The sequence below is a fragment of the Poeciliopsis prolifica genome, unplaced genomic scaffold, assembly GCF_027474105.1.
Source record: "Poeciliopsis prolifica strain line A6 unplaced genomic scaffold, Auburn_PproV2 SCAFFOLD013, whole genome shotgun sequence".
Lineage (NCBI taxonomy): Eukaryota > Metazoa > Chordata > Actinopteri > Cyprinodontiformes > Poeciliidae > Poeciliopsis > Poeciliopsis prolifica.
The window spans coordinates 5,427,085-5,450,285 of NW_026562388.1; the positions used below are offsets into that span (position 1 = coordinate 5,427,085).

General features: G+C 41.0%; 1 protein-coding gene across 11 annotated transcripts in view; it reads left to right on the forward strand.

Moving 5' to 3' along the window:
- Positions 1-23,201, forward strand: part of ralgapa1 (Ral GTPase activating protein catalytic subunit alpha 1) — a 55,290-nt gene that overhangs the window by 2,066 nt on the left and 30,023 nt on the right. For 6 of the 11 annotated variants that reach the window (XM_055038076.1, XM_055038085.1, XM_055038081.1 and 3 more), the window contains exons 2-34: positions 1,829-1,939; positions 2,047-2,096; positions 3,028-3,085; positions 3,280-3,323; positions 3,430-3,607; positions 3,705-3,820; positions 4,115-4,253; positions 4,351-4,559; positions 5,722-6,036; positions 6,876-7,055; positions 7,152-7,223; positions 7,316-7,464; positions 7,853-7,976; positions 8,115-8,261; positions 8,342-8,432; positions 9,081-9,242; positions 9,744-9,887; positions 11,064-11,267; positions 15,959-16,083; positions 16,167-16,401; positions 16,555-16,740; positions 16,846-17,016; positions 17,102-17,295; positions 17,386-17,484; positions 17,695-17,850; positions 18,511-18,639; positions 18,770-18,895; positions 19,437-19,495; positions 19,662-19,770; positions 21,385-21,495; positions 21,588-21,656; positions 21,748-21,885; positions 21,970-22,153. In XM_055038076.1, coding sequence (XP_054894051.1) covers positions 1,829-1,939; positions 2,047-2,096; positions 3,028-3,085; positions 3,280-3,323; positions 3,430-3,607; positions 3,705-3,820; positions 4,115-4,253; positions 4,351-4,559; positions 5,722-6,036; positions 6,876-7,055; positions 7,152-7,223; positions 7,316-7,464; positions 7,853-7,976; positions 8,115-8,261; positions 8,342-8,432; positions 9,081-9,242; positions 9,744-9,887; positions 11,064-11,267; positions 15,959-16,083; positions 16,167-16,401; positions 16,555-16,740; positions 16,846-17,016; positions 17,102-17,295; positions 17,386-17,484; positions 17,695-17,850; positions 18,511-18,639; positions 18,770-18,895; positions 19,437-19,495; positions 19,662-19,770; positions 21,385-21,495; positions 21,588-21,656; positions 21,748-21,885; positions 21,970-22,153 — 4,584 coding nt within the window. Of the gene's footprint in view, positions 1-1,828; positions 1,940-2,046; positions 2,097-3,027; positions 3,086-3,279; positions 3,324-3,429; positions 3,608-3,704; positions 3,821-4,114; positions 4,254-4,350; positions 4,560-5,721; positions 6,037-6,875; positions 7,056-7,151; positions 7,224-7,315; positions 7,465-7,852; positions 7,977-8,114; positions 8,262-8,341; positions 8,433-9,080; positions 9,243-9,743; positions 9,888-11,063; positions 12,828-15,958; positions 16,084-16,166; positions 16,402-16,554; positions 16,741-16,845; positions 17,017-17,101; positions 17,296-17,385; positions 17,485-17,694; positions 17,851-18,510; positions 18,640-18,769; positions 18,896-19,436; positions 19,496-19,661; positions 19,771-21,384; positions 21,496-21,587; positions 21,657-21,747; positions 21,886-21,969; positions 22,154-23,201 lie in introns of all 11 variants that reach the window. The other 5 variants (XM_055038080.1, XM_055038084.1, XM_055038075.1 and 2 more) reach the window with 4 other exon arrangements.

The following is a 23,201-nucleotide window of genomic DNA, read 5'->3' on the forward strand; positions in this document are numbered from 1 at the left end:
CAACCTCATACTGCCCAACCCAAGCAGAAATGGTGTCAGTAGTTAGTGCTGCAAAGGTTTGTGGCACCAACAGTTTAAAGATTAGGCCTTAAAATGGTCATGCAGAGGTTTAATTTATAGTTTCTTGAAAATGATGGTGGCACAAAACAACATTTTTGCAACTCAAACCAGCACAAATGGAGCACAAAGCTTGAGCTTGAGAGACTTTACTGTAGATGAAGTCTCAGCAATATAACCCATCTTCGATAGGTGCTTATTTGTGCTTGGTCATGGGGATTTAGTCCATTGGGTGAGAGGTGGTGTACATCCTGGGCAACACTCAGACATGTCTGTTGTCTTGGTTTCAAACATCTGCATTTTTGTTCCTTACTGTTATGTTAAACTGCAATAATAATAACAAAACAAATCTCGGGTTCCCTCTTGTTTCCGTGAACATCCTTTATAAATCCCTGGGGGAGGAAGTGTCGTCAAATCAAGCACCTCCATTTCTAAGTTTTATTTGGTCGGCAAAGTCTTTTATGTAATATATAACAGACAATAACTTTCCCTGAACAAATCTTAATGTCTGTTTCACTTGACATTGGAAGCCTTGGGTTTCACCCTATTATTAGCCATCAAAATCTAAAATAGATTAAGAGTCAGCTGCACAGTGTTGATAAAAGTTTTGCTTGAATGTGTCAGCTACAGTCGGAGTAGATAAACCTCCCAGCCAAGACCTTACAAGGGAAGCTTTCTGACGCTGATGTGAGTTTGACTTTCAGCTGTCGTATAAGGAGGAATACAAAATGACCCGGGAATGTCAATAAAATATAGAGTCAGCATTGTGTGACTGTGAAGAATAGTAAAGGGCAAAAAAAGAAAAAAAAATACACAAATACAAATGAGAGCAAAAGCAAACGCGGAACATCATGACATGAAGTAAATTTGCAGAAGTCAGATTAAACAGAGTTCATGCTACTCAGAACTACTTTCTGAACAGAAATGTTTAATCTTTAACAAAGAGTCTTATTAATCTTTTACCACTGACGCATTTAAACACAGTCTTCAACTGTAGAATGCAGATAAACAAAAAAGACTGACATGCATTCCTTAAATATGTTGAAAAAGTCTTCCCCTTTATTGTGTAATATTTCTCTTATTTTTGTTTGTTTTTTCTCAAGAGACGTTGGGGTGGAAAATAGATAACCCAGACAGAATCCAGAGTTATAGAAATGTTACGTTCAGTTGATCGTTATAACATTAGAAAAGTGTTGGGAAGTAACCCTCTGACTGCTTATTGAACTTGATATTCAGTAGGAGCAACGTGCTTCCATCCTGAAGTGCTGACGGGTTCATGGGAGGCTGATTGCTCAGAGGGAGAACAGTGGAATGTTTCCCCCTGGGTCAGGGCTTGAGTCTCTGCTTTAAGAGTTCAGATATGTTGGTGTCTAGTTCACACCAACATAATAAAAGTTTATGAATCAATTGCAGGAGATGAATTAACCAGCAGAGAATTTGTCTGTGATAAAGGAGGACATGTTTCAGGAACATCCTGAAGAAGCTTAAAGCAGAGTTCTGTTTGGAGGTCATCATATCAAATCTCAAACTTCAACGCCTCATGCAGCGCTGTTCAGTTTGACATATGAAGTTGTAAATAGTGGGTTGCAACTCTAAACAGAGTAATTGGTTGACAGCTATTAGTTGCACTCCACAAATTAATGTGTAATGGGTAATATTTTCTGCATTGGTAAGATTGTAAAAAAAACAACAAATCAGCGAGGCCTCTTTGATTCGTTCCTTGACGCGTTTCCCAGATAAATCCGAGCCTCATTCTGTTTCTCCTTCACAGAAAATTCCGAGGCTCCAGATCTGAAGCAGTTCTTCGATATCTACTATTCCCATATCTACTATGTCTTCTTTGAAAACTTTGTCACCATTGAGGTCAGCCTCAAGCAAAAAGGTAAAGTTTTCCCATTAATAAACGGCCAAAGACATTATCCATCATCTTCCCTTTTTTGTTCTTTTTGTGATTGTTTTTGTCTTTTAATACGGCTTTGTGTTTTACAGGTCATAAGTCTCAGAGGGAGGAGCTGGACTCAATCCTCTTTATCTTTGAGGTAAGCATTCCAGAAAGTGGTAATGTGTTATTTCACTCTGGGTAATGGCCTAATGTGTCTGTGAGTTTTATCAGCAGATTGTTTTGGGATTTGTTGTTTCCAACTGGATTTATTGTGGGTCCAGAACAGAACCCAGACACATTTGGCAATATCGCTATGTGATTCCAGACTCCTCCAAACTAGAGACTGCCAACAACTGTTTTGGAGTATCAGTGATAAACGTTACAGCTCTCTAACCAGTTGCTGCCTTAAAGACCTAAAAAACAGACTAGCAATAAAAACACAAGTCTGTGTGTATATATTACAAAGGTAAACAACACAGATGTACACTACACACGTAAGTTTAAGAAACTATGATCTCATGTGTTTGTATTCTCCACCCCTAATTGTGGACAATACAGTTTTTTGTTTAAACAGTTTCTTTTTTGTCGTTTGTTTTTTTTTTGCTGAAGAGAAATTAATAAAATACAGATCATTTCAAAATTTGTGACATTACAAAGAACTGGTGGCTTGTTAGATTGGTGGCTCTTTTATTTCATGTTCAATGAATTTAAACTCTGCAATCGAATTTGTATATTTCTAATAATTGTTGTATTTGCTGGATGTAAATCTGAGAAGACCAGATTCTAAAGTTCTGGAAAATAATGAGCATTGTGCTGATGAAAAATGTTGGTTCATTACCATTGATAATGTCTTCATATTTACCTGTAATATTGCAGTGTAATATTTTCTAAATAAATGGTACTCCTTTTACAGAGGAAAGAATAATGAATTAAAAATCACTGAATAAAAATAAAATAAAACGTTAAGTTTAATACTAAATGGCCACCTAATTTTCACCCTAAAAATTTTACTAAAATATTGGAAAAGTCTGGAAAATGTGAATTTAAATCTCCCTCAAACCAATCTGTTGTATATTTTTGTCTTTTAGAAAATCCTTCAACTTCTGCCAGAGAGGATCCAGAGTCGTTGGCAGTTCCACAGCATAGGTATGGTTTCCTTACTTCAAACACATTTTACTGCCAAAGTTTTTTTTCTGTCAAGACTTGTTTCAGTCACATTTTCCTAGCAATTTAGACAACAAAAAAGTGCTTTTTAAGCAGCTTTCTTGTTTAAACTTACAGTAAGAGCAACCAGATAGCTGCGTAAACTAATGAAGTTGTGGCTCATATTTTTCTTCCAGGACTAATTCTTAAGAAGCTGCTTCACACTGGAAACTCTTTGAAGGTAATGTAACATAAAAAGATGTTTAACATCTTGATTTTCTGATTAACTGCTGTTGATTTGAATTTTTCCCTCCTTTTTCTTTTTTTTTCTTTAATCCTCATCTTAGATCCGTCGGGAAGGCGTGCGGCTGTTTTTGCTGTGGATGCAGGCGCTGCAGAGCAACGCTGAGAGCGAGCAGCTGTGCATGTTTGCATGTCTGATTCCGGGTTTTCCCGCTCCTCTCTTACGTGGGACCCCACGCACCCTCGACACTCTGATCAACCCACCACTGAGTCTGACTGAGAGTTCGTACAACTAAAGCACCCGCTGATACAGTCTGTGGTTTGTTTCCCATTGGATCATTGAATGCAGCTTTAATATTCCTGTTTTTTATTTCTGCAGCTCAAGTGATCCCAGAAGAAATCACACCATTGGTCGCTCCACAGTCTGGCGATAAGAACCAGGACGACCTCACTGCCTTTTTCCTCGAAGCTCTGCTGAAATACATGGTAAACCAGGTATTATTCATTTTCTTACTAACATATTTAATGAAACTACGATGTAATAATGCTGCCATGCTTTACTAATATCACTAATGGTAAACACAGGGGATTAATGTGGCTGGTGTTGCTGATTTAAAGGCATATTGCATCCCCTGCTTGTGATTTCTTTGCTTGCTGCTTTCACCCACATGTGTGCAAACATTCACACAGTGATAAGATTCACAATGGTGCTTCTCTTTGCTTGTTCCCATTTTGCGTGCCCTAATTTGTCTTTATAATACAGGGCTTTTTTTGTGTGTGTATCGCCAGGCGAAGTCTCTGGAGTGGCGGTGTAAAGAGAACCATGAACGTGGCTTCAGCTTCCTCTTTGGCCACTTCAGGAAGTTTTACCTTCCTCACATATTTCCCAACTTCGCTATGGAAACGAGCCTTTACAACCCCATCTTGGGTCAGTGCTCTTACTCCAGAAAGACTTCCATGAATTCCATTGGAAACAGCAGATTTGTGTGTTTTGCTGAAGTGCATTTGATGTTGTGTGTCTTTAGATGTACCTCCGATGCGTCCTAAGCCCTATTACAGTGTGGTGCGCAGAGAGCAGGATGGTGGTGAAACCATGTACTGCACCAAGGAGAGCTTCCTTCAGGCCAGAGTCATCTTTATCCGGTGGCTTGTTTCCTTCTGGTTGGAACCGCGACCCAACACCCAAACCCAGATTCCAGGAACAGAAGGCGAGAGTGTCCCTAAGAACATACAGGTACTGTCCTCTAAATATGAGGTTTATTAATGATTTTTTCAAGGAATTATCCTAATTTATTGTGTTTTTTTTTTAAATCCACACAGAATGTCAATGATAAGCAGACACTCAAACTCAACCATTAGTCATTTTCACTTTGACCACACACAGTTTGTTGCCATCAAAATTGATTTGTTTCCTTTAACAGACCAAGCTTTTAAGTATAATGCTGCCTTCACATAGGAAGCTATAAACACAATTATTATAAATGTGCTGCTTGACTGCAGAGCGGGGCTGCGCTGCTCCAAGTGCAGCGGGCTGCCCAGCACGCCGCCCTGTGCCTTGTAGCGCTCTGTGACCTCATCTGTGTTGCTCAAATCAGAAAGAGCCATAGACTGAGATGGAGGAGGAGTTAACAATGTGTTAGTATCTGAGCTTTGCACATGAGACAAAAGAAATATTGTGCAGGACCAGAAAAAGCTGTTGTTTGAAACAATACCCGGCTATTTCAGAGTTAAAAGTGACTTTCTCTCCTGCTTTGACTCCAGCCCGATGCGTGTATTTTTGGTAGTATTGAGGCTGGGACTTTTGGATGACCATAATGTTGGCGTTAGCAACAGTTTCATCACAGGTCTGCTTAAAACATTAGTCAAACTTGGAAGTTTAAATTCTATGTCGGATAAACACTTCTTTGTATTCGCAAACTGTATGTATGAATGAAAAGAAAAAAACCTCAATAAAAATACAGTGATTAAAAAAAACTTGGAAGTTTATGAATCACAGCTTAGCACTAAAATATATTCAAAGTCCAAAACCAGTTTTGATCTTTGTTTGGGACATTGTCCTGTTAGAAAATCCAATTGCATCCAAATTTCAACCCTCTAGGTGTTGATTGGAGATAAAATTGAAGAATGGAGAGGCCTCTTTCATCATCATTCCATCCAGTTTGGCAAGGCAAATTGCCACGAGGTTTCTAGCAGAAACCGTGCTAGACTCGTGGTTTCTGTATTCTTTGGTTGTAAAGCCTCATCCTGTCTCCTTTTAAAGATATGTCAAAAGATCAATATTATTTTAAAACTCTATCTGGTAGCATTTCCAAGTCAAGCACTGAGGTGGTTGCTTGATTTATAAGACTTTGGCTTCTATAGTCATTGTACTAACTGTTATTAATCATCTGTCTCAGCGAGCAGCTGCTGGATTGGCCGCTCGCTCAGCCGGCAGCTCGGAAGACGGCGGCGGAGGAGGGAGTCGGTCCGAGAGTCACTTAGAAAGCAGCGGCAGCTCGTTGGGGCCAGCGGGAAGCAGCATCGGCTGTTCGGTGGGCGCAGGAGAGCCAGAGCAGAGCCACTCCAACACTTCCACCCTGACGGAGAGAGAGCCCAGCTCCTCCTCCCTGTGCTCCATGGACGAAGAGCAGCTGACAGACATGGAGGTGGTGAGGAGAGTGCTGACCAACTCCAGAACCAACGTCAACTTCATCATAGAAATCTTCAGACAGGTGAGGGAAATTAATATTAGTAATCAGTTTAAACTTTTTTGATATCATGTCAGCTACAGTTTAAAATTTTTACTTTAAATATTCTCATTCCAAGTTTTTTTGTATTTGATGGAGATGTAGGGCCTTTTTAATTCAGCAATCTGTAAAAGTAATATGAAAATGCTAATAAACACATTCTTAAACTATTATTAGACAAAGATTTTAAAAAAATATTAAAGGCAGCTGTCAGTCCTCCTAGTGTGGCTGTCTGTAGATTTACCTAATCTGTAGATTTACCTAATAATCAAACTACAGGAATACAGAATGCTCCATCTCAGACTCCAAAGGCATTGTTTGGTAGCTCAGAGGTGAAGGGATGGTGATTTGAATTTGTTTTCTATTTATTTAACTTGTGCTATTTCATTTGTACAAGTTAAAGACAGGGAACCTCTTAAGGCATGTTGGGTAGCGGCTCCTTAGATCCAGAGCAAAAAGTCGGATGCCTGCATCAGCAGAGAAAACAATCAGAGTGTCGCGCCAGAGGAGAATTTTACATTGTGTTCTGCATATTTTGTGTAATTTTAGAAACATTGCACATGTAGCACTTTCCTGCAAAATGTTACTCTTTTGTTATATTGGGCCTGGTTCCACACATAAATACTGTTTTTCAGTAAATGGCAATAACAGTGTCACACCTTGTGTAAGGATATGTTCAAGGACTTAATGCAATATTTGTATAAGTTACTTGTGGGAGGTTAATTCATTTTTATTTATTTATTTGACTTGTTGGGACAGTTGAAATTATGAATAGAAATGTATGGATGGAAATGAATTAATCTGCTTTCTCTCCTCCTACTCAGGGATTTCTCCTTCCCATGTGTGAGGCAGCTGCGATGCGAAAAGTGGTTCGTGTTTATCAAGAGTGGATCTCCATGGAGGACAAGCCAGTGTTTATGAAAGAGCCAGAGGAAGGTCCGTATCCCATTCCTGCTGCTAGCAGTCTGGATGCAGGCTCTCAGCTGGGAGACAAAGAGGCTGAGGTGGGAATTTCTTTCTAAACAAAAGTTTAGTCAGTCAAAACTATTCATAATTATAAGTAGCAGTTGGATAATGAATTTATGTTCTGCATTTTTCAGAGAATCAACAAAGAGATTGACAGCGAATTGCTGGAGTACAGTATTCACGCTGGAGGTCAAACAACACTACAGGCAGGATCTTACACTTTGCTCTGGTGTACACTCAAGATGATTCTATCTTGTTATTCTTTCTCATTTTATGAAACCCTTTGTTTCTTCTCCAGGTCTTCATCACGCACTCTGCCAACGTATTCCTGCTGGAACCCGCCAATGACATCAAGATCCTTTTAGAGGAGCATGTTGACATGTGCAAACGGGTCCTGAACATTTACCGCAGCCTAGTTATGCACGAAACTATGGACCAGAAAACATGGTAAAAAAAATAATGACCAGAACACGCCAATAAATATGTCAGTATGCCACTGTTTTCAATTTTCTGCTACTGTCACAGATGCATGTTTTTTCTAAACATATTTGAAAATGTGTGACTTTGTATGGCAATAAGTCAAAATCAGCTTTTGACTTATTTGACTTATTGTAATTCAATATAAAAATATAATTATTCGATTTTAAAAAAATCCAATAAAGACACTTTTCCCAATAGATTGGAATGTTATTTATTTTGGTAAACACAGAGAGTTCCATTTGCTATTGATAAATCAAAACCAAAAAAATGTATTCTTAATCATATCTCCTTGTGTCCGATTAAGCAATTATTCTGATTTTGAAAACAAAATAAATAGTCCTGCACTTGTTTGTAGGGAGCAGATCTTACTGGTTCTGTTGAGGGTGACAGAATCTGTCATGAAAAGGCCTCCGTCCATCATGCCTCAAGGGAAGAAAATCAACACGCTGTCCGGCAGGCTCGCTGGTCCCATCTTTCAGGTACACAGCTGACACTAATGTTTGGTTTCTATGTCCCTATTCCAAAAGAACATTTTGTTTATTTCGTAACTAGTTATTACTTAGGCAGATTCATATTTTTAACCTTCTTTTTTATTTCACGCTGCTTTTTCTTTGCAGACATTAATAGTTGCCTGGATTAAGGGCAACTTGAACGTGTATATCAGCAGAGAACTTTGGGATGATCTCCTCTGTGTGCTTTCTTCTCTGACCTGTTGGGAGGAGCTGGTTACTGAGTGGTCACTCACCATGGAGACCCTCACCAAGGTATTAAAGCTTTCTTGCTTTAGTGTTGCCTGCATTCTTGCTTCTGTATAAACAGGATTGATGGTGTCTCTGTTTCCTAGGTTTTGGCCAGGAACCTATACAGCGTGGATCTAAATGAGCTGCCTCTGGACAAACTAAGTGAACAAAAGCTGAAGAAGATTAAAGGAAAAGGTTACTGGAGATGGTTTGCTTTGAGAAATACTTTATTGCGGCCCCAACTGTGACTGTGAAAATAGTCTGTTATATTATTACCCTTAACTTGAACAGCCAAGCTGCAGTGCAGGCACTTTATTTGCTCTCTGCGTCAAGGCTGTAAAATGCCTTGTGAAAGTCATTTTCAACCATAAGCATCAACGTATTTCATCAAGATTTTATCTGATAGATCAGCTCCAAATAGAAGGAAAAGAATGGTTGGTTTTCAAAATGAGAAGTCTGAAGCATTCCCTGAGCATAATGCCGCCACCGTCGTGTGTTACCATGGGGGTTTTGGGATCAGGGTGAACTTACATACAGTCTCAAGTATTTTCAAGCCTCTAACAGGGTATTCTTCCTGGATTGCTCAGCAACCAGCTCCATCTGAGGAGCTTCTTTTAAGAAAATCATCCCCACAGTAGAATGCCGCCACCATCATTGTGGGGATGATGTGTTTAGGGCGACGTGACGGAATTGTGTTTGCAATAAATTTGGAATCCATATATCCCTTTCCTCCATTTCGCAACTATGAACCGGTCTGAGGTTGTAACTTTGTAAGACACAGGAAATATGTAACACTACAATCACTAGCTGCTGCTGAATGACTGTTATTTGTTCATCCTCCAGTCGGTACGGAGGGCCAGCGGCAGGCCGTGGATCGGTCTTTCTCTAAAGGCTGGAGCAGAGACCAGCCGGGTCAGGCAGCTGCCATGCGCCAGCGAAGCGCCACCACGGCCGGCTCACCAGGCATCGAAAAGGCAAGGAGTATTGTGCGCCAGAAGACTGTAGGTCAGTGTCAACTCCTTCAATTCCCTTCATCTTACTTTATATGCCAGAATTCATTAATGTAAGGCAGAGTTTCTCAAGCTAACCAGCTATTGTCTGCAGTATTTCATCCCTGCAAATTTGCTTTAATCTTCATGTTGAGTGTTTCATGCAGGACCTTGAGTGATCCTGTTTGTGAAGCTTCCACCAGCCTCTCACTGTTTCCTTGTATTTTCTGCAGAGCTAATCCTGAATTAGTGCTTAATCTAGTAATCTACCCACAAAACATTTTCTCTCCTTTCCCGTCTGTGTTATAGATCTCTTCCAATCTGCCTCTCCACTCAATCTCTAACCAGTATTCATCTTAACTTCCGTTCTCTGTTCTTTCTTTCTGCTCTTTATTTTCCTTATCATTTTTTGGTTTTCATTCTTATTTCCACTCACCTCTCTTCCTTACTCCTCACTACAACAATACTCTTCTTTTTCTTTCCTCCATTTTCTCAATTTCCCTTCCGACTTCTTCAGCCCTGCGTAGCTGTTCTACGGGGGACTCTCTGCTGTCCTCAGCCTTTATTCGCAGTGCTAAGAGTGCTCCTGCTCTGGCTCCGCCTCTTCCTGTCCTCCTCCACCACCACCCTTTCCTGCCCCCTCTTGCTGACCATCTGGCAGGTACACTCTTTTTGCACTACCTGTCTTCCTGCTGCCTGGAAGCCTTAGATTCCTGCTCGTCTGACTGCCTCTATTAAGTTTGTTTGTTGGTAGTTTGCATGCTTTTCAACAGGAATTCACTCTTTTTTTCAATTTAAGCCAGCACTGAACTACAGAAAGGCATTTTGACAGTCAGCATTCACTGTGTCTGATATACATTTGTACACATAGAACTGGAGCTACCTGTTGTCCTGTCTCCTTACTTTGAACTTTCATTTTTCATAATACGTCCTGCTTGAAATCCTGCTTGTCCGTGTCCATTAAATCGCGTGCCTGTGTTCTTTTTCTTCAAATGTTTGCTTGTCTGTCTTGTTTAACTTCCACCGCTTGTGATATGTGTAATTTATTTTAATGCAGTTATATCTTACTGATCCTTTATATCTCTAGTTTTCTCTAAGCATTCTTGATGCTTGTACATGCATACTGTTTGCTTCTTATGAGAATTACAACTGTCACGGTGCATTTTATGTAAAATAGAGAGGCACATATTGGAGATTTGTGGCTTATTTCTGATTTTGAAAAAAAATTCTTCTTTCTTATTAAGTACTATATGTATTTAGAATATTTTGACCACCAGAATGCTTAGATCCTCGGAAACCTTGCGTCTTGTGAAAACGTTGAGGAATTGAGCAGCAAGTGTCATGTGACAGTACAGAGTCATGTGGGTCACCGGTAGGTCACAGGTGACTTCGTTGTGAGTAACTCTCGACCTACGCATGTGGAAGACTGGTCATTCAGTGCTTGAAGCACCGCCTCTGGCGGTCATCCAGGATTCATAGAACCGTACTTACAGTTGTAAATTTCAAACTATCGACTAAGTTAGTTAGGGGTTTAACACTTTTTTGCATATTTTCTCACACAAAAATTGGAAGCACAAACAAAACAAATTCTTATTGTAGCTCTGATAGTTATTTTTATTGTCTGTTGGGATTCACTAAAAGTTTATTTGTGTGGTGAGTTATCAAAATACACCCACACACAATTGATTAGGACTGACAATAAAGCAGAATAAGGAGTTTTCCACAGCACTGCAATTACATATTAAATGCATGTCACAGTGGGTTCTATGTGTTAAGCTCTTCTCCACTTATTCCAGGGATCTCATGGTCTCTGATTTCATCACCCTCTCATCACCAGATCTCGAGGACCCCCCCATCACGCTGACATCCCGCACCTCACGAATGCGGCACTCATCACAGAGCGACGAGACCCCGCCCACCACCTGTTCCGAGGTCTTCCAGGGGGGAGCTTGTGACCTGGGCACCCCGGCGCCATCATCACTCGCCCGGAGTAGCAGCGCCTCTGACATCATGGAGCCCTTCATCGCTGAGCGGGTCAAAGGTGAAGACACCCAGCGGGATCCCATGTCCTTCCTGAATCCTCCGCACCACCACTCCACAGCTACCTCCTCACTTGCAGCCAACAGCCACACAACTCCGCCTCTCTCACAACCCCTCACCTCTCCTAATCCCACATCTTTCACCCTCTCCAATGGTGTTTCCTTGTCCTCAGAACCACAGGATGATGCTAGTGTTTATAACCAGTCCTGGCTCCGAGCTGGCTCCGGAAGCCACGGCTCTAGCTCTGACTGGGTGAGCGACTGGGATTCCGCCTTCGCTTTTTCATCTGAAAAGGAAATTGACGCAGATGAGGGGGAGGTGGGGTGTGAAGCTGAAGAGGACGATTTATTCTCATCCATCAGAGACTATCTCATTCAGAAAGGGGGAGAAAAGAAAGAGGAGGTCAAAGAGGGAGGCGGTGCTGGTCATCTATTAGAAGGTTTTGTGGCTTTACCTGCACAGGAGCAAAGCAGGGAAGCCAGATCACACTTGGAGGAGGAGAAGCGGGTGGTAAATGAGGACAGGCAGGTAAGTAAATCAGTGAGACACAGGAGTGTAGACTCCACAGAGGAGAGTGAGGCAGAGCAGCGCAGTATCTACGAGTGTTTGGAGTTACAGTGTGAATGGCCATCTCCCAGTGTTAAAGGGAGCACTAGCTTAGAGAGAAACTCTGACGAGAAAAAAACAGCTGGAGCAGGACATGAAGGGAAACTTGACTCATGGGGTGAGATAGAAGAGAAACAAGAAGATAAAGGAGATTCAAAAGAGAGGGCGCGGTTGATTAGACAAAATTCAGTCACAGCCGAACTTAACGAATCATCAACTCCCCAAACTTCAGACCCTGCTAAGTTGAAAATGTCTCGCAGTGGCATCAAGCGGCATCAGTCTGCTGGGGTCCATGTCAGCTTCCGGCCCTCCACCGAGTCTGTCCAGTTCCATAACCCCTTGGAGAACAAGGAGGCCCACTGGAGAGCCAGGTTGCGTCGCCTCAGTCATTTCCACACTCACAGCCACTCGGCTGGAGAGAGGACGGCTAGAGCTGGGGTGGGCTCAGGGGGAAAGCTAGGAGCAGAAAGTCCAGGTAAGTTCGGCCCAGGGAACGGAGCTGGCCATAAAATACGAGCAAACGAGAAGTTGTTGCCCGGAGCTCCTGGAGGTAGCAGAGATTCTTCTGCAGACAGACTGGGGACAGGAGGGGAGAAGCAGCTCCCAGGATCCGGTACCGGATCGGGTCTGGGCCCAGAGGTCAACTCTGAGAGTTCATCAAGTTCCTCAGGAGTGCGAGGACGTTTGGGACGCTCTGCCCTGCGGTCCCGAGTCTGCCGCTCACGCTCTCAGGAGCCCGGCATCACTACCGCACGACACCACCAGGGCGCTCTTCTCGGTGGCATGTATAAGACCGTTGTCCATGCTCTGTCCTCCAAACCTCGGCCCAGAGGCCAGGGGTCATCCCAGGGGTCATCGCCACAGCGACAGACCAGGGCCAGCTCGGGCGACGCCTCGCTAAAGGATCTCTACTCCCACGTCCTGGGCTACTTTGGAAGAAAGACGACAACGCCAGGTGAGGATTGAGGCGAACAAAGTGCTCAGAGAAGACAAAACAGTGGAGAGAAATGTTCACGAACACACAAACACCAGCCGTTCTCTTTCCTTTTTGGCTGTTTTTAACTGGTTTATTATGATGGAATGATATTTTTGGCTGAAACTCATCATCTTGCTCTTGGACTGAACCTGAAACTCCCTGTTGATGTTTTACTCTTGAACGTAGCCCCCCCTCCTCCAGCCTGCCTCCTTTCGAGGACCCCACGTCCTTCCACCTCCTGTCACTTGTTTCTGTAGGCCAGAAGCGCCATCCCTCCTCCTGTTCTCTCTTTTTTAAGGGCTTCGGAATTTTAACCTTTGCACCTCCTTCCCCATCTTCTCCCTCTCCTCGACTTTTGCATGCGGCCTCTTTGAGTCTCTTTTACTTCCTCCCTGGAAACTATAGAAGAAAACGACAATCTGCTGTCTGGAAAAAAGTAAAAAATATCAACAGAACTAAAACTAACTGCAATTGAGAATGATGTTGGATGTTTAGCTGGATTTTCCTGCTTCAGACCCTTGTTTGTTGTAAGATTTATGAATATTAAGTAGGAAAATATGCTATACATTTCCACTCCACCAGATGGCAGCACAAGACCTTTTGAGAATAACCAGTATCATGACAGCAGGGTGAACTTCATTCCGTAAGGAAGAAATAAAGTTTGCTGAAATGGTTATTTGCCCAAATGTGAAATTATTTAACCACCATTACAAATATTTCTGTTGATTCTCATCCTGAGTGAAAGTTTGGGGAAAATGTTTTATTGGAGCAAAGAGATTCATCATTTGAATCGGTCTTGATGTGGAGCTGCTGCTACATCTCCTTTTCTCAGCCTGTTTTTTGTTTTGCTTCTCAACAAGTGCCACTTTTTCTTTTGTTTTGTCAATTTATTTGTAACACAGGAAATGAAGTGATGCTGTGGCATCCTGAGCTATTTTAACAGCAGTGTTGAAATAGAGGTTGTTTCCTTGCATGAATCCACTGACAGCAAATTTACTTGTGTTTTTTTTTTTTTAAGCGACAGTCACATTCTCCTTCAGGGCTAGGGCGTTATTAAATAAAGCCTAATAAAAATAATCATATCTTTTACCAATTTCTAAGATCATACAAATTTAAAGAGCAGACCACATACTGGACCACTCCCTAAAATGATTATTTCCAGTCAGAAGAAATATTTGGGTAAAATTAAATTACTGCTTTTAACCTAAATCCACTTGGGCTGCTAATAATTCAAGACTTTGTTTATTTACCATAATTGTCCTAATAGACTCAGGGATCAACAATCATATTTAGGTTGGAAAATCTTACTATCTGTATTGTATTCCTATGAGGAAATCTTTTCAGGAGACTCCATTAGGAATGGCCTTTGTATCGCTCACTCTTGAGGTGCAGTGGGAATGAAATAATATTTCATTTATAATTAAAAATGTTGATACATCTATTGATTTCTAGAGTGTACACATAGAGTAACATTTGTTGTTAGATTTTAGTGGTGAATGTTTTAGTTATACTTTCATTTTACAGAACTCATTTTCTGTTGGTTTTTGTGATTTCTCAGGTATTATTGACATAATTCTTATCTTTGGGACAAACATATAGAGTTCAAAGACATTGTATATGTGAGCAAAGAAAATATATTTTCAGGCAAGCCTATAAAATCACATTTCATTCACTCATGATGGCAAATAACCATTACAGTTGAATACTCTGCAGATCTTGACTTCTAACATGCTGCTCTGGGGTAATCTCTTTTCAGTTGCAACAGGCTAATTATGTGCAGAACTTATTTTGGATTTGTTTCATGTTGCGTCACATTGCACACAGAGGTCAGATTAAACCTGCAAGGCTTCACAGTTTAATGTTTTCGAGCGGCTGTGGTATTTTAAAGCCAGTCTGGTGGCTATAAAGGAAATCGTGACACTTTGCGTTGAGTAACTGAAAGCTTTATTGACTAAATTCCTTCCTGTTATTGGTCTGGAAGTAGCCAAAGATCCATGAGATAGATTTGATCTGCAAAGAAGGTGGCAGATTTACTCCGGAACAGTCTTGAATTTTTAATCGCTTCCTGCTTTTACACTCATCCCAATCGCTTTCATTGCATCCAAGCTAATAACATTATGAGCCAAGGAATCATAACTGCACTAATATTAGACCTCTGGTTTGCTACTTGTTTGACTAAGTGAAACGCTCTCTTTTACTTTTTGTGCATGATTCAGTTTAACTCCTGCATTGCTTATCTGAGATGTGGTACGCCTGCTGTTTTGGCTTTTTGTTTATTTAACAATTCTCAAGAACCCCCAAAGTACATTCACATCAGGACTGCTCTCACAATTAGGAGGGACATTGGATTCAGTTGATGTTATGAGTGTTGTGATATTTTAATGTAAATTTATATTGTTTAATAATCTGTTGCAGTTAAGCATCTGAAGAAAATATCGAGAATACCTATCCATAAATCTCAATTTATTGGCCTTAGACGAAGCTGATAGTTGTAGCTGACATAACCAATCCTGAGCTAAATGAGTAATAAACTAATGGAGCTATTTTAACAACAAAAGAATATTAAACTCTGTTTTTCAGGAATTAAACCCTTTTTTTCTTTCAATTTAGTTCTTTCCATTAATATGTGCTCAGGAACTCAATTTCCCGAGCACATATTACAAAGTATTTATTACAAATTAGTATTTATTGTTTCTTAAGCTTTTTATATTCCTTTGCAGTTGGAATAACAAAAATAACACATGGTTTTTCATTTGAGATGTCATAAATTTTTTTTCTTAAATTAACATTATAATAAGAAATTGCTCTAGATGACTGCTCCCACAGTATTGTTGACTGATTCAGGCCTGTAGTTGAACAAGTTAGTTTTCAGTATCTTCAGTATTTTGATCCCTGGACAACAACGTTCAGCTACCTGAACAATCCTAAAGCTACCTGTCGTTGGGAAGGTGTTCCTCTGGTGATGAACAAGCTTTTACTAAGGTTTTCCATGCTTTAGAAATCCTGATATGTCCTCCCCTGACTTATACTTTATTACTTATTTCCCTTTAAGTATTCATGTGTTTGACTGCAAAAACTTTCTCAAAGTTTATTTGCGTTTGCGTGTGTAGCCAACAAAGAGGAGGTGGTCCAGAAGGCCCGCCCCGTGTCCAGCGATGTTGGAAACAGCAACCCAAATTTCTCTGACCTGATGGATGAGTTCATTCAGGAAAGACTGAGAAACAAAGGGACAGTGGTCAGTATATCTTGAATACATTTATTTGTAATTATATTGACATAAATCATCAAAGCTATAAGCACCACTGTGCTAACGAACAGGGTCGTCGAGGTAGCAGTCCAGTGGGTCTTGAGGTTCCCAAGGACCTGCCAGAGCTCCTGGAGGCCGGTCAGGGAGCGATGTCGAGATCCACAGATGACCCTCGACCCATTGATGACCCCGGAGTTCCCTCTGAGTGGACGTCACCTGCTAGTGCCAGCGGTTCTGATGTCATCAGCTCAGACAGCCAGTCGGATTCCTTTAATGCCTTTCAGTATTCAGCATGCAAATTTGACAGTAAGAAACTGACTGTTACTGAAGTTACTGAAGAGCTACTTGTATCTCCAGCTCTGCATGATGCAGAGCCCTGGTCTAAAGAACATTTTTGCTTTAACCATCCTGCCATAAAATACTGTGTTTTCTCCTTTTTTCTTCCTTTTTTATTTTTAGATTTTACATTCAGTTCAGATGCATGTGGAGGAGGAGCAGGGTCTTCAGGAGGCGGCCGAGGCAGCTCACTGGACCAGGACAGTCTTGGAGGAGGCTTAGCCTGTGAGGAGCACGAAGTGGCCAGTTTGACGACCCTCCACATTGACTCAGAGACCAGCAGCCTTAGCCACACGGTTACCGTTACTGGTACGTTTCTGTGAAGTTGCCCAGTAATAAGCACCAGAAACAGTTATAATCAGGAGATATTTGGTTCTCTGTTCAATTCTACGTGTCTTTCTGACTCTTGGTTAGGCTCTGAGAGTGCCTCGCCCATGCATTCCCTCGGGGGCTCCCGTTCCCAGACCCCCTCCCCAGCCACGCTGACAGCTGAGCACGCTGATCACACACACAGTCATTCACACACACACTTGCAGCTGGACCAGAAACTCCACAGCTCTGTACTCCAGACCCCTGATGATCTAGGTAAAATTGACAGTGAAAGTCCTTTAAATGTTCTCGCTTTATTCTCCAACCAAACAAGAGTCTCTGATTGACGTATTGATTCCAGAAACAAGCGAGTTCCCTAGCGAGGACTGCAGTGTGATGGCAGGCGGCTCTCTAACTGGATGGCACGCAGATGTTGCCACGGTTATGTGGAGGAGGATGCTGGGTATCCTGGGAGATGTTAACACCATCAAGGACCCAGAAATCCATGCTCAGGTTTTTGACTACTTGTGTGAACTGTGGCAGAACTTGGCCAAGGTTAGTACAGATACATCTGTCTGCTAATAATTTTAAATAATTTTAAAATTCTCACCAAGGATTGGAGTTTTGTGGCATTTCTGTTTTCAGATAAGGGATAATTTGGGGATTTCTCTGGACAACCAGTCATCCCCCCCACCTCCTGTACTGATTCCTCCTCTAAGAATCCTCACCCCATGGCTCTTCAAGGTAAGTCTGATCAAGATTTGTATTTGTTTACAATGCACCACTAGGTCCTTTGTATTTGCTTGAAGAAGTGTCTCTGTGATGGAATATGAGCGAGTAAATCCGTAAAATAACAGTGGAAATATATTTGCTTCATATTACAGGGAAGAAAATAAGCCAAGCAGATTTTCATTTAATAGTGTTTTTTTGTGTGTCTTTCCTTATTTCCTTTAGGCCACCATGCTGACTGAGCGTTACAAGCAGGGAAAGCTTCATGCCTACAAACTAATTTGTAGGATAATGAAAAGACGTCAAGATGTTTCCCCAAACACCGACTTTCTCATGCACTTCTACAACATCATGCACCAAGGGCTGCTGCATCAAGACCAGGTCTGTTACAAAGGGATTCAATTGTAAACAATATGAGTAACAGTGGGGAAAATTCAACTCAGCTCAGGAGATTTTATTGAATATTTAATGATACTTTAATGGCATATGAAATGTTCAATATGTCATTAATTAATCAAATATTTCTGCTACTGCCTGCTTACAGTGGGGCATTATACAGTGGACTTTTACACCAACCCCTTTTCTGCCACTAGAATATGTCTTAGTGTTAGCTTTTAACATTTACGAGGTTGGAGCAAACACCCTCATACACTTTTCTCTTACGCTCAGTCCTGAGCTTTTCTGTAGGATTTGTGATGGATAGAGATTAATGTTCAACCATTTTTGGTTATTATCCTACTAAATGTCCAGTGACGGACCATTTCCAGGTTTTTGGCTAAAACCATCAGACCTTTTCTAATGGCTGTACAGTAGAGAGTATCTGGTTTTCTTAACTGCTTCAGAGCAATCTTTACAAAGCCTGGGGAGGAATTGATACATGACTACTGGAAGAATTACCATCAAGACTGGCTACTTAGACACAAAATATAAGAAAATAAATGGGTTAGTCAAAATGTTTGCAAAGCAGTTTTCCCCTAAATAATAATTCTGCTTCATATTGAGAAAAAGTGTTTTTTCTTTTTGACGAACTGTCTTCTTCAGGACATTGTGAACACCATCATCAAGCACTGCAGCCCCAGGTTCTTCAGCATCGGTCTGCCTGGAGCCACCATGTTGATCCTGGACTTTATCATTGCAGCTTCCAGAGTCACTGCATGTTCATCACTCAATGTAAGGCACAAGCATGCACAAAGTCCTAAAGAGGAAGACACTGACTTAAAGGTTTTCAAAAAACGGCAAGCTGTGAATAGACAATGATTGAGGAATTTATTTAATTTGCTTTCCCTGTTTTTTCTCCAAGGCTCCAAGAGTTGAGGCCCAGATTCTTCTTGGGTCTCTGGTGTGTTTCCCCAACTTTTATGAGGAACTTGCTGCTCTCCATCCGACCACTGCTGACGTTGTACGGACTAAATTCCCCGACGTCAAGGTACGTGAAGATACCTTGACCTGCTGATTTATGTGGTTGGAGCAGGTCGCCATGGCAGCCACAGAGGTGGGATGAAATATGCTTTTTAAACATGTTCAAAAACTTGTATCTATTTTCCTGTGTCATCCAGGTCAGTCTTGATGTTTTAACTCAGGTTTGCTTGTCCATAGGGGATCTCAGCACAGAATATTAGGTTAATGTCTCATCAGATATTCCTGAAACGGCTCAGAGCTGTGGGAGTAATATTGTTTGTGTTATTGTTGCTGTGTAAACAGTTAATGCCATGCGTGGCAGCACCTCAGGCCCTCTCTTTGGTTTCTTACGAGCCAGAACCCGGTTTTGAATCACTAAGCGGTCATTAACACCGACTGAAAAGACCAGCAAGCGTGCAAATTTGTCTTAACTTGTTGTGTTAACTTGATTGTTTGCTATAGCTTGCATACCACTTAAAGTGACTCTTCATTATAAGCACCAGTTGTAGAAGTTTTCTGCTGTTGTTGCTGACAAAGTGTTTAAATCTTTGTTGTTGTTTTTTTTTAAGGAACACATTATCAAAACTATCCTGACCTCTGCCAGGGATGAACCCTCTGCTCCTGCAAGGTATGGGTTCTGTAACTTTAATGATTCTATAGTTATGTTTTTTTTAATACAAGTATAAGGTGGGGTCAGATAATTTTTTTCATTTTTTTAAACTTTTGAGTGTGTGTTTGAATATTTAATGATACTTTAATGGCATATGTCGCTGCTCCTGTCCCCGCTCTGTCAGATGTGTGGCTTTGTGCAGCCTGGGTATCTGGCTGTGTGAAGAGTTGGCACACGGAACTGAACATCCTCAGATTAAAGAAGCTCTCAATGTAATCTGTGTGACCCTGAAGGTAGGTTTTATAATTATGACTCATATTCTGTCCCAGCTTTTTTTTTTTAATACATCCTACATGTTATAGCACTTACTGCTATCACTGTTCCACTTCTCTCACACTGGATGACGACCCTATTATCAGGTTTAAAAAAGAATAAAAATGAGCCAGAATGTAGATGGTCAAAGAAGGGTCTTAGTGAGTTCTTCAATAGTGCTTACAGAATCACAAAGGCTACTGAAATTATGATGGAACACTGAGGATTTTGAACATGAACCTCAGTCAAATTCTGGACTTTGAATCTGTGAGGAAGCTAACATTTTTTGGTTTAAGCATCTGTTTTTTTCCCCAGCATGAATTAATGAATACTAAATTACAAAACTTTATAAAGGCTGAAACAGTCATATTACTAATGATGAATCAATTATTAAAATAATGGCGAACTAATTTAGTAATTGATTAATTGTAAATTGGCGTATACTAACCTCAAAAGGCTGTAGGAATAATATTCTCAGTGCAGTTTGTTTTTTATGTAAAGAAATGGCTATTTACATTTTATTTACAGATCATTTGGTTGCACCAGAATAGCAGCCTAACATTTGCAGCTGGAGTTGCTTGGTGCTCTTTGTAAAACTGTCACAGTTGCTATTGTCCGGCTCTGTAACGAAAGGCCAGTGGATCAGAACAATGCTGTCCAACATTTACTGTCTCATCCGGAGCCAAGTGGTTCTAGACGGACAGAAACAGACACACACATACCTTTTCGACCTTGGAATCCCCAATTTGTGTATCGGCAGCCAATGTTGTCCTGTTTTTTTTTTAAGGGACTGCACCAGTGCACATTTCCATTCACTTGCTCTTGGGAGCAAAACCTGGACTGCAAATATGTTTGGTTCTCCTTCAGATAGCAGACTAATCCAAAGGGAATGCTGCAAGCTGTGACACACACACACTTACACTCTGTGTCTCACATAAATATACACTCATGTCTTCTTGAATTTTGAATCTCTTGCTTTGGTAGCAGCAGCCAGTCGCCTCAGCTACAAGCTCTGTTACATGTACACACAATTATACACAAAGCTTAAGGGATTGTCATATTTCCATGCAGAGCCACTTCCTCCCCTTGGCCGCCTCATCTTCCTTTCCTTTCATCAACAAGCATTTTTGGTTTTCAGGTGCTGGCTCTTGTTTGTGCCTGAGGTTTAAATCCAGCCTTTTCTCATTAATCACTGAGTTTTATTGTGACATTATACAGTTTACTGACAGCCACAGATTTTAGATTAATATGGCGTTTTAAAGCTTCTTACAAAAATTCTAAATGTATGTAACGAATTATATTATTATGATTTAAATTCTTTTTAATGTATTAATTTTTGTACATCTCAAAGAACTGAAGCAATAACGATGATAAAAGTCGGTCAAAATGCTCATGCAATGGTGTAACAGACAGAAAATATAAGAGTTATTTAGCAACCTTTAGCAACAATAAGAGTTATTGCTGCTAAAGGTGATTTTACAGGTTGTTGAATCATTGTATGTTCTACTGTCCTTCATGTTGTTTTTCTTAGTTTAATAAATAATGACAAGAGGAGTTCTTAGGTTCTGTACAAATAATTTTATTCCATCTCCCAGTACCCCAATAAGACTGTAGCCTTGGTGGCCTCAGACATCCTTCACCTCCTGATCAGTTACGTGGATCATCTTCAGAAATTCCCCCCTGACACGCCAAAGAAGATTGTAGAGGTACTTCTCCATAGTAGAGATTTTCTATTTTATAAAATTACTACAATTTTAAGGTTCTAAATGAGGTTTGTCTGTTTTCTTTCCCTTTTTAGATTCTGATTGCCACTATCACATATCTGCTGCCTAGCACTGAGTCCTCCTCTTATGAGCTGGATAAGAGGGTAACAAATCTCTATACTTTTCAAAATGTTCTGTAGAACGAGACGTCCACAGAAAGCGGGTTCATGCTTGTCTTGCTGTTTTTTTCTGCAGCTAGTAGTTTCCCTTCTGTTGTGTTTGTTGGACTGGGTGATGGCTCTGCCCCCAAAGACTCTTCTCCAGCCCGTACAAACACGAAGCCCTCCAGAAAGGGAGCAACCGACCAAAACGCTGCTCAGTTGTATTTATAAGGTAGACATGTCTGTAGCTACTGCGATGCCTTGGCCAGTGAAACACAGACACTATTTTAAAGTGCTTTCTGTGCAACATGTACAGGTTCTGCATGGGTGCGTTTATGGAGCGCAGTCTTTCAACAGTCCTAAGTACTTCCCACTACAGCTGTCGGACCTGTCGAGTTCAGACTACGACCCGTTCCTGCCATTAGAGAACCTCCGCGAACCAGAACCTCTGCACAGCCCAGACTCGGAGCGCTCAAACAAACTGCAGCCCGTCACCGAAGGTAATTTATCCAATCTAGCTCTGTAATGAGCCAACGCGTGTTCTGCTCATGCAAAGTGATGCATGGACACAGAAACACGCACACAAATCCACAAAATCTTTGCACAGTTTGACCGGAAAGGTATGTGTATGCAGACACACCTTCCTGCATCCATGTGAGTGACTTTATTGCCTCCTGCTATGATCCAACGGGACTCAGAGAGGCGCATAATGACTGATTCACCTTGATGCACCATGCTTCTCTTTTCCCCTCCTCTTTTCGTCTCTCGTCTTGTCTTCTCTTCTCGTTTTTCTTCGGTTTTATTTTTAACTTCTAGAACATCCTACTACCTTCATTAAGTTTTCTCTCTTCTTCATTTTGTCTCCTTATTCTGAGCCAAGCCCTGAGGTTTAGGGTGTCACTGAGAGTGCCTGATCAATACATATCTGTACTCACCAATCAAGCTGTCAATAAGGACTCATTAGGAAGTCTGCATGCGTCATTGTGTGTGTATCTATGTGACAGTGTTGATTAACATGGGTATACTTTCTGGACTGTATGTTGTGACACTGGCTTCTTCTGCAGGGGGACGACCTTCATTCAGTTAGAATAAGGCACATAAAGGATTCAATGTCTTGAACTTGTTAACTGAACTAAATTTTACATTTAAATCTTAGTTTTGTTCCGCTTTTGTGTCACTTCACCTTAAAGATTTCCATTAGTTCTGAGGACTGAGATTGAGGTTAATTTTGTATTTGTTGTATGTTTTGAATTTACTGATAGAAACTTGCAGATTTTATTTTAAATGTCCTTTTATTTCTAAAGAGTTCATGTTCCCATAAGGTCTCACGGATTTTTCTGGGCATTTTGGAAGAGAAAGACCCATTGTTTTACAGATCCTCTCCCATACTTAATAGTGAGCGAGAGAGGTTTTTCCACATGCATATCCTTTTAACCCTTTCAGAACGAATTGGGTGTTTGCTGCTGAAAAGCCTATTCTGAGTTTCAAAATGGCTTTGAAAGATAATATTTGCATTTAAGATGGTAGGGCAGAGAATTAAAACTCTAT